Below are 18014 nucleotides of genomic sequence, written 5' to 3' on the forward strand. Positions count from 1 at the left end.
AATTTTCATCAAAATCGCGTGTCATATTTGGCGTTTAGCGCACTAAAAAAACAAACTTCATTTGATCTTAAATAGGGCGTGATGCAGTAAATCAGGTTTTTAAGTCAAAACGCAAGAGATCTGGTTGCGTTATAGGAATACATTACTTATTTAATAATTCTATATTCAAAGTACTAAGTTTGTTTCAAATTTTGAAGCCAGACGGACCTGTAACTTAATGTTTAACAAATTTGACCTGACAGAAGCCGAGGAATGCGAAAACAGTTTCGCATTCGACGCACACGCATAAATTATTTCAAAGGAACGTCGAATATTTTATATATAATAAATCTAAGTGTCACAAAACATCCATCTTAGCGAATTCATTAAATATTCTTCCGCGAAACGGTCTTCCGAGGAAGCAAGTAATTATGCTGCATGTACCAGCTAAACTCTTTTCCCTTACTCTTGCGTCACTGCGCACTGATTGGTGCGATATCTATGCTCCATTCGATAATTTTGACATGTTTCTGTTAAGTCGTATATCATCTTCGTGAAGGTGATCTTTTGGTTAATTTTGCACTAGTCTAATGATACTCAATTTTTTCGTTCGTAATTAAAGGTTGCGATTTCGAGGTCTGCAGTTTTTGAGTTGATCCTAATGGTATCAGACAGCGCTTAGTAACATCAGACTTTCGATTGGATATATGCGTATACTAATAAATCTGAAAGCGTTGTAATATCAAAGCATGTCAATTATTTCGGAGACTTATCCCTCTCACGTCTGTCTATCTCCCCTCCCTCTCTCCTCCTACCTCTCACTTCCCCCCTCTCTCTCTCTCTCTCTCTCTCTCTCTTCTCTCTCTCTCTCTCTCTCTCTCTCTCTCTCTCTCTCTCTCTCTCCCTCCCTCTCTGTCTCTCTCTCCCCTCTCTCTCTGGCCTTGCCTGTCAAGTATTATATTCTGGTACCGAATAGAAGACAAAAAAGAGTAAAGTTAAATTTTGCCATGACACCATGGTGGCGCTTTAGTCGAACAACACCCGCAACATCTTCGGTACAGACGTCTACTACTGGTATTTTTACCATTCTTTTTTGTCTGTTTGTGTTCGTGTATATTACTATTCTTATCATTGTTATAATATGCCCCTGTGTGTGCATGTGTGTGTCCGTAAGTATGTTCTCCCATGATCTCGTTACACCCACCAAAGTGTACAATCACTTTGCATGGCAATGGGCATACTACATTCAGAGAGTGGATGTGATGTTAAATGTCTCCATCGCTGAGTAGGGCCGGTCAAAATCCCACATAGTAACGATTTTTAAAATCTAAAATCGATTTATACTGATGAGGGGCAAGTATCAAAATCCCTAGATGAACAAGCTTGTCATTATGAGAAGCGATGATGATAAATAAGTGAATATCTTCAGATTAAAAAAAAATACAAGAATGAAGAAATACAAAATTTATGTACTCTGAACTTTTATCAAATTAGTATCGGTACAGAGCACATGCACTCGTTGGATTCATCCATAAAAGAAAAGGAGGGGACTTCTTCACTTGGGGGCGTTCATTAAAATATGATACAGAGGGCGGGAAATCGTATACTGGTGACTTGCAAAATGTTGAGGCGGATACCACATCCACGTGTGCTTGACAGAAATGGGTCAAGGGTCACGGGAAGTGACCCCCTGGAGGAGTTCAGAGTCAGGCGGAGGTCCCTCGGGAAACCCCGGCTGGGCCCGATGATGAAAGACACGGAGCATAAGGGACTCTTAACAAAGTGAAAAGTGGTATTATTTTCTTTTAAATAAATAATGCTATAATGAAATATACAACCTCAGTGAAACGAACGACAAGGCATACAAATATCGCAAGAATCTTGGCTTCGAAAATTCGATAGCTCGACCTAGTGACCTAATAAAAAAAGTAAAAAATGTTGTTCTTCGTGTGTTGAGCTCAAAGTTAAAGTAATGTTTCTAAAGTTTCTCTCAGCCTGCTAGTTGCAAGGTAAATAATAGTACATTTCACGTATATTTCTATAAACCGGTGACAATATCATTCTTGCGCATCACAAAACACACAGCCAACGGTTTCATTGGCAGAATAAATGTTAAGCATGAGACAAAAAAGTAAGATATTCCAAGGCATGACAGAATGGACGCAGTCGCTAGGTGTTTTAAGATCTGCTGGCAAGGCGCTAATACGAAGCAAAAGTTGTGATATTTCGGCATAATACTGCCACTCGACATTACAATATCAGCCTATAGTCACCAAAATAAAAACGAGACCGATATTACATAAATTTAGAGTCTACACGATCATTCTATAATTTTGCGATAAGACACTTCTGAAACATCTTGCTATCGAATTTTTAAAACAGATATTTCAACGCTGCAGGACACACGTACTTTCTCTGACGCATCAGATAATGCGACAACTAAACGTTGCGACTGAGCACCACGACTTGAATGGATTTGCGCATGCGTAGCAGCTATGATATATGTACACAAGAAAATAGATTTATTGCTGTCACGTAGCAAGTTCGTTTTAATGATTTATATTACCGAGCAATCAAATCAAAATAAATGAAATAAATAACATCCGGAAAATGTTATGAAACTAGTTATTTTCTTGACATTCTCAAATTCGTCATGGTAGGGAGCAAGGAAGGCTGCCATATCGGTGGGATTTTTGGAGTGTTTTGAGGTAACACGGTTCGCAAACGCAATCACATTGACACTAAGAACAACTTACAAAAAAAAATACGACCTCTGAAGTCGTCACTTGAAAACTTCGTTTTATCTTGGAAAGAGATCGTGACACGGTAGGTCGGTTACAATGGTGTCATAGTGATGGGTTTGGCTTTCACGAGTGCAACTTACACAATAGTGATGTCGTGGTTTATACGTTCACAACTAGTGAATTGGTGTACACGCTATGGGGCGCTGCTATACTTAGCCAAAGTCCGACTTCGCGTGTGTTCAAAAGGAATTTAAAAACGATACACTCTCGCACAGTTGTTGAAAAGGACCGAACAAGCGATAGCATTTGATACGCGGAAGCTGATCGCACACAACGGTCAGATAATACATACAGCTGGTGATGAAGCAATTATGTGAATGTTTTCAAAAGAAATCTGTAACATCTCGCATTTCGGTGTCGAAAAAAAATCTACTCATAAATGCTCGCTGTCTCGAACATTTACTATAATTTTGACCAACATTATTTACAGAAATTAGCAACGGCTAACCCGGCTCACATCAGAAATTATAGCGGCTACTAGAGCTCTGTTGCTAAAACATGAAAAGAACAACAGCTTATGAAATCGACATAAAGTGTGAAATCGGATTGAAGCATTATTTTGAGACATAATACAAAGAGCAAATATTAATATCAGAGACCATTACCATGTACAGTTGCCGGTCATCATAGAAGCAATTTGTTACTGTGACCCAGTGGAGCAATAGTTTCACCAAGTTGTCTACACTATTCGAATATGTATTTAAAAAGTAAATGTTGTTAAAACCAGAGCCAAAATCGACAGAAATGCTCGTGAATGCGTAATACTGACTCGGTTAGACTTATGAAGTCTATCGGAAAGCTTCGCTCTGTTTCCTTCTATCGTTTGCTCAATGCATCGCATAAATAATTAAAAATGTTGAACAGAATCAACGTGTACGGAGAACGTGGCATTATGGGAAAATGACGTAAGGGCCGGAAGTGTCCAATCACAGTCTTTACACGTGTTCAAGTCCACATTCTTATCCGAAGTCCATTACTGAATGTCACTAATTTTCGGTTTTCCAGCTTGTTCAACTCTTCGAAAAGTTATTCGGATTATAATATTTCTGTATAGAAATATCCGTGTGTTAGGTGGCAAATTGACTTATACCTCAAAGCTGATATATATCCTCGTACGGGAATGAATAAAATTCACAGATGCGTGGTCTTCACGGTTATGTGTAGTCGTTACACGTATGAATGGTTTTTCTCGTCGTGCATGTGTCACAGTTCACAACACAACACCAATGGAAACGACACTTGCAGTTCTCAGTCACAACTATCGTCTGCTCAGTGTATCCTCGATCGCAGCACAGAAGATCACAACCGCCAATACCCAGCGATGTACTGTTACAACGCCTTCCAGCGGTCCCGAGAGATCCCACTTTTCGGCTAGGTTTACAGAAATCTGGCGAGTCGGCTATGTAGACCAGGTCGTGTGGCCCAGGCGGTTTGATGGTTTCAGCACCCGATGGCAGCAGCCCGCCGTTGTTCCCGCCAATCACTTTTGCAGCTCCTTTGAATTTGTCCTTGAGCCTATCGCCGACATCTCTGAAAACTGGCATCTTTTTCCAACAAGTTTTTACCGTACACGAGCCAGACAGTCCGTGACATTTGCATTCCATCCTCATGTTGTCTTTGATGGCCTGAATGGATCAAAAAGATAAAAAAGATGTCAAAACATGAATAGTCTGAATTTCTTTTTGTAATATTCAATTCATTTCTTATCTATGACACATAAAAGCGATTCTGTTCAATTGTCTTTCCAATTGATGGCCATCAGTAAATGTCATCTATTTCACACCATGATGGACGTATGAATGATGCAAAAAATGTGTCAAAGCGCACATTCAAGCGACGATGAAACTTACAGAGCCAGCAAATCGGGTAATTTTGACCCAGACTTTCAATGAATTCACCACCAGAAGTACAGTTTACTCGCTGCGCACGATATACTTGATGATGTCATGGGACAGAACGCTACAAAGACAAGAGTCTTCATGTGAATCATGGAGGTAGACTCCGTGTTTGAAGCATTCGGCAAGTGATACCGGCCGCAGAAATGTCCCATTCCTCTATTCTACCCATCGGGGGAAAACGCATTAGTACATGATAACATATCCTGGACCTTTCGTATTTGATTGATCGACGGGGAAAACGGTATGACTAAGCAAATTTTAAAGTTTCACGCTTAACCAATAAAATGAAGTACATGTACAAAAATGTGCGACTCTATGAACCGACGGCTTCAAAAATGACCTTATATTCTGTACACAGATTAATAAACCGGAGAGCAAACATTAAATAAAGACGTGTATCAGGCCATAAATCATATTTTCGGGATGATGACAGCAAAGACCTACAAGAAATTAACTGATAATAGCCGTGATTCTAGCTAATTCAATCTCTGCACTATATTCTGACCTCATACGGCAGTGAACAACACGGCGCAACGATGCGTAATTTGTTGGCACGCAGACCAACAATCTGTTTCAAATCTATCTCATGAAATTCATGCACTTACGAGAAGAGGAAACGCGGGGTAGGAAAATATTGCTCAATATGGGAGCAAAAACACTCAAATCATAACCAAACAGCAATAACTCAGATCTTTTTCACGATGTACATACTGCACTTGGCTCGTTGTCAAGGAAATGCCTAGATAGAGACCATATGTGCATGATGTGCGGATGACGCGCTGACAATAACAGGATGCAATGACTACGGTTATAGAAGCACACGGCCAATAATATATATAGTAACAAAATCCTCAGCGCTTCAAGATGTGAAATCCAAGTTGTTTACTTGAGCTTAACTGTAAAACGGACATTACACAGCCCTGTAACGATTCTCCGTATTCGTCCAAACATTTTCAGCTGGGTGCTCTTCTTTTTCTTTGAGTAATTGAGCAATTTTTTTCCACCAGTGAGCTAAAGGTCACCAGAGGCATAATTGGTAGAAGAAATATTGGGCATCCGGTGTAGTCTCCTTAGTATTGGAGAATTCTGAAATAAGAGACAAGCCGTGGAAAATGGGTATACATGGTTCATCACGCGGGGGGCTGTTATAGACAACTGTGACATGAATTGGTAACTAACCGGAAATTTATTGGTTTTATCCTCTTTAAGAAACCATCTCCACCTAAACAGAGGACGTGGAAAAGGTTGACTGGGAACTTCGGTCGAATTCGAACACGGAATGATGGACAGTGATGCCATGTCGCTTGGTAACGGTGCGAGGCATGGTTTCGAGTGACCTTATCAATAAGCGTTTTGTTTACTTAGATATAATATGTTTACTTTAGGATAGCATGTGCCTCGGGGACAGGTACTTTGACTCAAACTTTTACAATATTATTTTGGCCTACCACTTGTAGGGGCTCATTTTGAAGTTTATGGACTAAACAAAGTTTTCAGTTGCTTAGGCCAAAAAAAAAAATGAAAATGGTTCTGGTCAGCGCGCGCGTCACTTGAACAACAGCGCGTCACCCTTTTTTTCCTGGTTTGAGGCCCGCGGCTGTGGCAAACTACATACTGATTACTATAACACCAAACCAAAACGGCTGAAGAGAAAGAAAATTCTTTGGGGCACATGATCAGTGACTGCATGAACAGTTTAAATGTTACTATATTGATAAAACTATAAAACTCAGTGTTATCCCCAGGCCAAGCGGTCCCGCTACGCTTTCGCCTTCCCCCCCCCCCCCCAGCTACGCTTTGATTCTCCCCGCTACGCTTTAAAATATTCCCGCCATCCTTTAGTTCACACGCTCTGCGTAGCTACCAGCTGATGCATGCATTGTCTACACATAAGCGCTCACTGCAACTTTTAACCTGGTGAAAGAGTGGAAGGTGTGAAGTATGGTATGCATCGGATAAGTTGTCCGGAAGTGTTGAGAGGAACGTTAAAACAATAGAAGAATCGGCTGGGTTGTTCACAAATTTTCATTCCAGAACGACTACTACGACCAACAAAGACAGTATACATCGCGGACAAGTGTTCACAGAGGTAGCGGTGTAGCACTAGCAGGGCTTTGATCACATTCCCATGCTTTGATCAATGAAATGGACCGCAAAAGAAACAAGAGTTGACTGGTGAGGTTGATTATGATTGTACAATGATGAGTTTTGTCTGAGTACGATCACGATCGCGATCGAGTTCACATTGCATAAATTTCAATATGGCGGCGGCCATGTTGGTCGACAGGTTTATAACGTGTTGACATTGATCCTGGCGTCGCGTGTGGTTCCACTCTGCAGACTCTGACACGTTCTCTGAAAGATTTTACACCTGATTTTCGAGGGATTCTAGTTGTACTTAGTTCATGTCTTGTGATCATCTTGGTGGTATTTTTAAAATCAAGAATCGAACGACGATGTTCAGTGGAAGTAGAAGTTATGCGGGGGGGGGGGGGGGGGGGGGCGCTGGCTGAAATCTATCCCCGTGATGAAAAATTATTCGCGGTGTTTGTCGTTCAAAAATGATATAAAACTCAATTGCATTTGAATTGTGTAAAGCTTAAATTTGTGAATTTTCCTCTTTGTTGGCAAGTTTTGACAATTTATTAGCAATATAGGCCTATGTATTAATGAAACTCCAATCAGACGAACCATTTCTTGCTCTCAAAGTTTCAATCTGAATCTTCTGTTTTAATTGCAATTGTAATTACAATACTGTGATGATTTATTTAAGTGGAATAAAGAGTTTCCATGATGTTCAAACTGCACACTTGTGTGTTACCATTGCATTTTGTTGTGAGTGTACATGTATGTGTGGATGCATGTGCAAGCTTACATCCATATGCAAATATAAATTAATGATATGCAAATGATTATGCAAATAGCCGCTAAGCTTTGGCGCTTTAACTGACCCTGCTCCCTCCCTTGAGGAGGAGGAAAAAAAAAAAAAAAAAAAAAAGCCGCGTCGCCGCACCATTTTTTAAAGAAAGGCCTGACCAGAACATTTCTTTTTTTTTTTGGCCTTAGTTTTGTGAAAATCGGGAATTGTATTTTCCCCATCGAGATAAAACATGAACGGCGGCCATTTTGAATTTCAAAAATCGGTAAATATTTGGTAACGTGTTCCTCTAATATCAAAATTTGCACGGTGACCCCCCCCCATTTCTATTTTTGATTTTGAAAGAGAACGGTTGAAAGTTTGCTTGAGGAAATGTTTAAATCTGTCGTTTTCGAGGCGCAAACTACCTCATGCTGTGGGTTCGTCGGAATGAAAAAAAGTTAATTCAAACTTTATCGAGAATCGTCATGCCGTGGACGATTTTTATCACTCTGCCGCCTCAGCGGGATGCTGGGGCGAGTGGCCATGATAGTCCCGCCTCTATGACCGCGTCCTTCGTCGGGTAATTACGCGAGAGTCGACTGGCATTATCAGATGTCGTAACCTAAGCCGGGTCCTCTTCCACACAATCTGTGTTGATTGGTTTAAAGAATGAAAGATACAACGTTAAGGTAGTCGACGAGTGAACCCTCCCTCGTTCTTCGGTGACGCGATATGCGCTGGGAAAGCTGAACAGCGTGGGGTTGGTGATGACGGCGGGCGGGATAGCTTTAGGCAGTGGTGCAATATTCATTAGAAGCACGATTTCACAAATCCAACCGATTATCTTGACCAAATAAAATTAGAAACTTGCCGGCTGACGCACGTGACCTGTCAATCAATCTGAGATTACTTTGCAATTTTGTAAATTTAATGAATCTTTCTAGGTTTATTACGGTGATTGATGATGTAGATAACCATAGGGAGTCAAGTCGTACCACAACTGTTGAAATGAGACCGTAGACTTTCGCTTCATCACATGAACATTGAGGTCGACACACACTGAGAAAGATAGATAAAGAAATATATAGATGGATAGACCGATACTTAGACATACAGAGAAACTATCGTATACAGATATATGGATGAATAGACAGATATGGAACGGAGAGAGATGGATGATAGCATGTATTTACTGGATTGGGGAACACAGATAGATAGATAGATAGATGGATGGATAGATAGATAGATAGATAGATAGATAGATAGATAGATAGATAGATAGATAGATAGATAGATAGATAGATAGATAGATAGATAGATACACAGTTAAGATGCATAGATATATGCATAGATCATAGATACATAGATGGATACATAGATACATATATTGAGACGTGCACATATATTTACCGATAAGTAAACAAACGATACATACTCGGAAACTGAGACAAACCAAGAATGTAACGAAAGACTTCAGAAAAATTCCAGACGCTGAGTAAAATACGGAAATAAAAAAGAGAGAGGCCCTCAAACAAACATAGTCGAGAATGGAAAAATATGATATAGAAGAGAAATAAACAGTGAGAAGATCGGGAAACGGAAGGTATAATTTACACAAGCAATTTCCGCAAGGGTTATCGTAAAGGTTTTGTACACTGTAAATTATCCTTTCTAAATTCTCTGACAGCGGCCATATATTACCCTTCCTCGGAAAACACAAATTTAGTTTTTTTTTGCACTCTTGGATTCAACAACAAGGCACTTTAACTTCGATTACATATACTTATTAATGTAACTGTGTTTAAATCACAGACCTGTCCCCAAGTCGGTGTCGCGAACTTTGTGACATTTTGAATGTCACGCAACTCGTATGTCTTCCGATAATTAGGACTCTGTCACTCGATCTGTTATTATTAGAATTTTTTATAAAAATGTCTGGGCAAGTCCCGACTTGCGATCAACTTCTACTACCCAAAACCTAAAGGGTATCTTCACGGGGGATTCGATCGATCTATTGCGCAATCAATAGAGACAATCAATCAGTAATACAGTGAACACTTTAAGTATAGGGCACCGGTACTTCACTAACAACTGGAGAAAAAGTTTTGGCGAAAGCACAGTCTTAATCAGGAAAGCGTGCAATTTGACCATGGACAGCCGGGAACGGCGGGGAGATTTTTCAACAGTTTCCAATTTATACATTCATAATGGTTTCATATCAAGTGGTAGAAATACGGACAGTTGCAACACGGCTTGAAGGATAGCATCCCAGCGTGAAAGCAATTGAACCCGGGTGACCTTTGAACTCACTGTCGACTTGAAGAAATAAATCTGCAATCTGGCAGACATACATACTTTTTTAAATAAACCATTACAGACTGGAGGCGAGTTTGGTTTGCAGCAGGCTTCTCCGATTTGTTAGAATATAGTGACAAAATAAAGCTGTATTTTGGTATTCGAGAACTTCGCATTAATGGGCTAACTGATTGAAGCCGCTTTTACCATCACGAAGCCTTTCTTCTGTATTTAACAGAAATACCATGTTAAAAAAGTTGCCTACAATTCAAAAGGGACGAAAGATCGCAGTTGGTGAAATTATATTAGCTTTACATTTGGCTCATAGGCGATATCTGTCTCTACTAGAACGTACAATATATTGCTACCTTAAAACATCAATCTCATTTTAGAAAGAAATTGTTTGCGACTTCAACGGAGGAATGTGTCTAAAGACCCATTGGATTCTATTCGCGGAAGCAGAACGCTCTCTTGTTTGTTTTTTCTTGCCTACCCCCTTGCGTAAAATTCAGACGAGTTGGTCGTTTCTCTACCAGTGAAGTACTTTAACGATATACAATGTTAATGCCACTGTCAGTCTTGAAAATAGCTCACAGGGTTATTGTTGGCGGGAACTCGGAAGTCGGGATGTAAACGGCATCGTCACGGTACACCGGGACCCATATTTGACTGACGCAATCGGAACAACTGGTGCTATAGTTGGATAAACCTGGTGACGCACGCCGGCTGCACATACGTCATCTTGATTTTACCGCGTGATTCTTTTTTCAATGTTGAAAAAAAAAATGACCATGTCTTTAAAATACTGATTGTTGACCAGTTCGATTATTGGTCAATGATAAAATGATTTTCTATAGAACATCGATCAATTGCCAACTCGGGTATTGGTCGATGATTTTTTTCGATAACAAAACAGTCTTCCCCATGGTCTGCCAATTCTATGGGCAAGCTTGCGTGGTAAATGTGTCATCGGTGAAAGTTGGCAAACGATTAAAGTTTCACCATCTGTGGCTGTCAGTACATTACTAACATTCAGACTTCTTCCCATCAACTCTAGCACTTGTCATTGACCTTACGCTGACCTCGTGTAAGGTCAGCGTGACCGTAATCATTCTGACAAAAATGACACTTTCCCCACAGCGTAAGAACATCATTCAAGCTACGTTCATCTCGCGATATTTTGAGAGGGAAATGGCGCTGGCCACTACCAGAATATTCTGTGACCCTTAGCTTGGCAAAAAACAGAAGTAGTTCACTTAATAACAGGATACAAGATAACTGCTAAGAGATTTATTCAGAAAATGGCGTTTTGAATGCAATTCACAAATAAGGTATTTCATGCACGTGTCATATACACATTAAAGGCGGGGACATGGGGTTCAATTATGGTCATGAGGAAAGTGCAATTGCTGCAACCGTTTGAAAAACAAACATTTTGGGGGAAATTCATTCCGTCGACTCGAGGCGGCAAATCTTTCATCCGCTGGTGGAAGAAAGACACCGACTCCTGGACCTGTCCGTAATTTACGGTCTCGTGTCGGAGGAGAAATGTTATTTACTGTGAGGAAGCTGCACAGCCCTCGTGAAATACTGATGTACTTTGAACTTCGACTTCATATTTTTTGATATCTGGGAACTGTCCGGAGCTGTTAGTCTCGACATGGCGGATCATGTCTGGGGTTAATTGATAATTGATGCTGTCAAGAAATCGCCAGGGTGGTTAGTCGTTATGGCAGTGGGTAGAGCTTGGTGCTACCAGTTTTTCAATCCCCGAATTAGCGAGGTAAATGTCTTTAAACGTTGCGTTGGATGATTGTGATCCCGCGGGTAAAAGCAACAGTGAAAATGATGACGCCCGCGTATGTTGTATGTGTGTATACGATCTATATGAAAGTATGATTTGTATGTACTAGCATGTAATGATAGATTCTATTGATTAAGGGGTGAAGCTTCTAAAATCTCATCGAAAAACCTAATTCTCAGGCGTATCAAACGACGCAGAAAACTTGAATTCATGTACTTTATTTGCCTTTCGTTTCTTTCCAGAATGAGCTTCGAGTGACGCGACACAAATCAACAGACTGCTTTCACATATCGCATCTCCATTCACTCATGGAAATCGTAAATAAACGCGCATTATTCAGTGGTAACGACGTTCGTCCGGCGAGATGGATGGGACAGGGTCGCTTCTCACGACACAGCAGCGCCGTTAAATCGTCCACTTTCGCTGCAGCGGGGCGCTCTTGTTTTGATTTCAAATATTATGGTTCGGGAATTATGGTGTTTCTATGAACCTTGTGTTTATAGTGTTGTGTACCATAGCGCGTAAATCGAGTTGTCTGGCTACAATCATGACGTGACCACTTGTGATGAGGTTCACCCCATGCCTCAATGAAGGAAGGGAAAAAGCTTGATCGACGCCCTGGAGCTTTAAGGATCAGTAGCTGTAAACTTTTGATAATTTTTTTTTCCATTTTCCATGTCAACTACAATTTATTGCTCTACTCCCCATCACTCATGCCAAGATACAGAGTACCCAGCTTGACAACTCAGCCTAAACATTGTCAATTTTGTTGAGGAGTGAATCCTGGTCCGGACTAGAATTCGAACGTAAACAATAACAGTGCAGGTAAACAACAACAGTGCACGTGTATTTTTACACACACAAAACACCGTATTGACAAGCAATATAGTTGGTGTTTTAACATGCCTTAGAGAGTAGAACAACAGATTACAGTTGGCATTACAAGCATAAATAGTGAAAAAAAATCATTAAATGTTACAAATACAAGCCCTTTTAACTACAGCCATTACCTCACTAGGACTTAAAGGCGTAATCTGAATAATTGCAAATTTGTTTTTTGTTTTTTTCCCGACGTTAATGCGTGCTTCTAAAGTTTTGCGATACGAGGTGCTAAACATTTCTAGGTGAGAGTATTGAAATTTAAATTAAAAGGCAGATTAAGGCGGTAAAATTCAGTTTTCTCGCCGGTAAAACAGTTTACGATAACATAGCTACAAGTTTAAGTTAAGGTAGAATACGCCTGCGGGGCCGATATTCGGACTGTCGCTTTTTGCAATATACCTTTTGATCTATCGCTTGTGGGGGCTCATGTGGAAGCGCACAGTAAAAATTCACCCCCTAGAGTTAACATAGGAATGGCGGCCATTTTGAATTTCAAGTGTTGGTAAATATTTGGTATTTTGTGTCTCTAGTCTCATATTTTGTATGGTGACCCTAGATTTTTCTTCTTGATTTCAAAGGGGACTTATTTAACGTTTCCTTACATGGAAAGTAAAAAGTTGAAGGGCTTTTAATTTCGGGGCTTGCACTGCCTTAATACTGATAGTCATCTGTAAGTTAGAAGCGAGCCGTTTGTAGGCAAAGCTGGTGATACTCGAAATCCGACATCATTATATCGACAGAGATGTACACCTCAATAAGGAAAACGGGTATTGAATGCAATAACAATTACTATTTCTTTCATACAATTATGATCGCTAATAGGTCACTTTATCTATTTTGATCACAACTCGACGGCTAGAATTAAAATCGCATCAAATTTGAACCAGTCAAGCGATCGATCCTCGCAACAAATCAGTAAAGAAGTACAAATTATTAGGCATGCCAGATATCGCTAAGGTGAATTTGGCTTCTTCGAAGTCGTCAGATCAGATGGGGTCGTTCAACTTTGTCGCCCACATCAAAAAGCAATCACTCAAGACGATGACAGCAGAAGAGATCCTTGACCTAAAGTAAACAAGGCAATAAAAATGACAGTGATTTTCGCGTGCCAATGTGACGTAATTGCACAAACGCCTGCTTCCAAATGTGACCTTTGATTTTTAGGAGCGGAGCATTCTTTCGCGATGACTTCAGCATCCCTGCTACCACAGTATTCACGCCAAAGCTCGAGTTGGTAAATATAATTTATTTCATACGATAACAGACGAATAGTTGGAATGTCTGGGTTTACGGAAGAAATGAAAAACCTTTGGTATTTCGTCATTAATATCCACATGTTGGATTTTGCACTGCCTCGGTTTAGTCTCGATTGTGCTTTGGCTATTGACCTGGTATAACGATAAGTTTGGCATGACCCCCGTGTTTACACCATTCTAATCAAACTTATTCAAGTATATATTTCTTACATAACACCTAATATAGTGACGCTCAATGTCAATCATCGTATTACACAAAATGACAGCCGCGATATCATAACATTTCATCCTTGACAGTTGACTCTTTTTATGTAAACTTTTTGTGCTTCAGTACACAATATAACTGTTATAGGGAGCAACTGTGCTAAAGCTTTCTACGATATAGAATTGTTTGATAGAAAATGCCTGGTGTGAACTCCCTTTTTGTGGCCACAATAATAAAGGTACGAGAATATAAACGCCGATCTCTCGGCTTGAATTAAGTTGATTATTTTAAATAAAGACCGGTACATAGTCTCCAAGAAGTGACCATTCTGATTTTTATTTGTGGAACTATTCACACTGTCTGTCTGCCTGTCTGAGGGTTAGTATGTATGTACGTACGTATAAATATATATATATATATATATATATATATATATATATATATATATATATATATATATATATATATATATATATATATATATATATATATATATAATATATATATATATATATATATATATATATATATATATATATATATATATATATACACACACGTACATACAGCACAATCTTACCAAATGCTGTCATTCGATATTATAGGCAAAGTTTGCAGTTGAACGTATTTGCCATGTCAGATGGACAGTAGGTCCAGGTTTCATAGAAGCAGAATCGACCTTGAAGGCGGCGGGTTACGCAATGTTTGACGGAAGGGCAGTGAAAAGTTATTGGCTTTCAGTTGTTTCACACGCAAGTCTTCAATTTACTAGCCGTGGCCGCACTGTTGTCCAGTCAAACTACCAGACAACCCCCCCTTCTTGCCCTCTCAATGTTTGTTACAATGAAGTGTGGCATGAGAAATCCCTCGTTCTCAGCCATGGTGTCAGTCGTCTGTCAACCCTGCTGCCGACTGATGCTATCGATACTTGAGAAAGTTGACGTACTTCATAAGTGGTGCTCAAAACAAGTGACTTAGTCCCATAAACACACTTATGGATGGTACTAATTCCTGAAACTCAATAAAGTTTCAGTCGACGGAGCACATGTTGTTGCCATTAAACTCGTCCTGAAAGCGGCTAATTTTCACGGATTCGGAAACATGCCTTACGGTACAGTGATCAACCGTTTCTGCACTGCACTATAATTCATAGACTTACCAGTGTATCCAATTAACAACCAATAACTACATCTCTCAAAAAGCTTGACTTGCCAAGAATTTGGCTTATTTTTTTAAGCGTGACAATTCAAAGAGGATGAAAGGATTTTAAAATGGAATTCCAGGAAAGATAATTTCAAAACAACAATATGGATGCAGCCTCTCTCTACAGGATTGACAGGAGACCCACACTTTACGTGCTGGAATTTCCTTTGTATAAATCACCCTATACTATCTACGAGACTTGTACATCCTTTGACCCCTGACTCCGAACTGAGGAATTCTTATACCACGCACGTGATTCTTTATTGCCTTTGAGTGTGCAGGTGTGAGGATTTTTCGTGGTTCGAACGCAAACAATGAGGGCGGCATGCACTGGTTTCCCTTGGGGATATATCAATGGATCCTTGGGGTGATCCGTCATGTGCGCTTGACATCGAGAAAATGCAGGTATGCGGACTGATAGGTTTTCCCTTCTTTTGCTTTGTTGTTTTAATTATTATTGTCTGCCTTCGTTCCTGTGATTTAATGGGAATTAACCAGCATGACGAATGACACAACTGTCTAAGGAAATTAACGGAACTTCGAAGAGCTCAGAAAGGAAAAAGTGACCATTGCCCCTTTAACCCGTATTGTGCGTGACGGACCACGCGTGAACGCGTATTTTGAACTACCGCAAGTGCAAAATGCGGCGAACGAACCCGTGTCAAAGTCCTCCGTGGAAGATATCGACCTTGTCCGTTGACGAAGTGATATGCGTCGCCAAACGTACTGTGGGATACCTTCCCTACCATATGGTTGAACGCAACACTGCTGAAGAGAGCGAGCGTTCTCCTTTGATGTTCATGTTGATTTGCCTCGTCTAAAAAGAGTTCGGATGGTGACGCTGACGTCACCGACACGAGGACATGAAAAGAGTGTAAATGGGCTTTGTTCAGAACTAGAAAATTAACACTTGGACTTGAAAAGGGCATGGTATGCAAACTGCGAAAACCAAAGATGATATTAACATTTTTTCTGGCGAAGTTGTCATTGAAATAGTTTTACTGGTGATCAGCTGTTTTTGTAACCTTAAGACTTAACAACCAATTACGGCATTTCTAGAAAAAAATCTTGTCGAAAGAATTCACACTTGCTCTAACATGATAGGTGACAAAAGTGAAGAAATCGTACGTTGTTGGTAAGCACAGAGAATGCAACAGTCTATTGTCGTCAGAATTCACACAAGGACGTGGACTTGGGGGAATATGTTTATGAGTTTTTTCTGTTTGCCCATCATTTTTGTTTATTTGCATATCAGCCATTCCACCAATTGATTCAAACAAACTTGTGGTTTTGACCATCCATAGCAATTACTGAAGTAAAAGAGTAAGTACTGTCTGAGTGAATAATTTGGATTATTTTCGTGATTGATCCTGCTCATTAATCTGATCGATTTGCTATCAATAATCTTAAAATTGCTTCATAAAGGCAATAAACCTTCCAAATTTAAAGCCCTGGGACCTGTAGTTGAGTTGTACGGTAATTTTTGACAATTTTTTCACATCTATATTGCTCATTTACATTTAAGCTATTCTACCAATTTTGGTTTGAAAATAAATTGCATCTGAAGGCTGTTTAGAATATCTTAAGCAGATGTTCAAGACTTTTGCTGTTAGAATTCTTTACCATTTCAAGAATAATTTACTTATTGGCATATTAATCAAGTGATTAACTTGGTTTGAACAAACTTATTAACTGCATCAAAGTAAAAAGCTAATCACCGTGTTGCATGATCCTAGCGCGGGTAGTTTCTAAGTTTAAGATTTTTGACCAATATCTGTATTCTTTCTGCTCATTTGCATATTAGTCATGTGATCAACTTGGGTTGTACAAGTTTTAATTTTAAAGCGAGTAGGATTAGTTTTGCAAAATTTCAAAGGCCTGGGTTTGGTCATTTTTATGTTTAAAATTTGTTTATCGATTCTGTACACACCATAATCTCAGAAGCTCCGATATCTGAACCAAATTACACGTACGCACCAAATTTGAAGTTGATCAACTGAGTGGAAGGACATACATACACAAAGCATGCATAAATGCATGCATGCATACATACATACATACAGTCGACGGATACTGCACATGTTTAGCCCTAGCTTCTTTTGTCATATTTATATATTGCAACGGGAATGTAACCATTATTCTTGAAATGCTAAGGAATTGCCTTCAGGTATGCAATGACTACCTTCAACATGTGCAAACGGTCATTTTAGACTGCTTGTGAATGATGACAAAAGTCTTTGCTTCAGGTGGACGGAAAAGCACATACGAAACACTGATTCCCTTCTATATCACCTTTATCTCAGCCGTTAGTTATCTGAATCAGAATCCGATAAGCTGGTCTAAATTCTTTGAATTCTAAAAGATCAACGCCGTGACCCCTTAATGAACAGTGAATAAGTCAGCGGTTAATTTCATATGCAACAATTTTCCCCTTCCCTGTCTGTCTGTGTCTGTCTGTCTGTCTGTCTGTCTGTCTGTCTCTCTCAATAAATAAATAAATCAATAAATATATCTCTCTCTCTCAACAAATAAATAAATAACAATTTTCTCAAGTAAAAAGTACTAAAAGCAGCAATTATACCTCTAATATGATACTAGCCTTACCAACTTAATATATATATATATATATATATATATATATATATATATATATATATATATATATATATATATATATATATATATATATATATATATATATATATATATATATATATATATACACACACATACACACAATATGTATACTCATTCTCTGGAAACAAGGGCTTTTGGGGGTGAGGTCTCCAAGCGAGCGAGGTTGTCTTTTTTTAAAAATTGGGCGTTGA

General features: G+C 39.4%; 1 protein-coding gene across 2 annotated transcripts in view; it reads right to left on the reverse strand.

Annotated features, from left to right (window-relative positions):
• Window positions 1–1748: 1748 nt before the first annotated feature.
• LOC139143398 (protein Wnt-6-like) overlaps window positions 1749–18014 on the reverse strand; it is a 29509-nt gene continuing 13243 nt past the window's right edge. For both annotated transcript variants that reach the window (XM_070713694.1, XM_070713693.1), the window contains one exon: window positions 1749–4408. In XM_070713694.1, the coding sequence (XP_070569795.1) occupies window positions 3938–4408 (471 nt within the window). In that variant the 3' untranslated portion in view covers window positions 1749–3937. The remainder of the gene's footprint in view (window positions 4409–18014) is intronic.

The sequence above is a fragment of the Ptychodera flava genome, chromosome 11 (assembly GCF_041260155.1).
Source record: "Ptychodera flava strain L36383 chromosome 11, AS_Pfla_20210202, whole genome shotgun sequence".
Lineage (NCBI taxonomy): Eukaryota > Metazoa > Hemichordata > Enteropneusta > Ptychoderidae > Ptychodera > Ptychodera flava.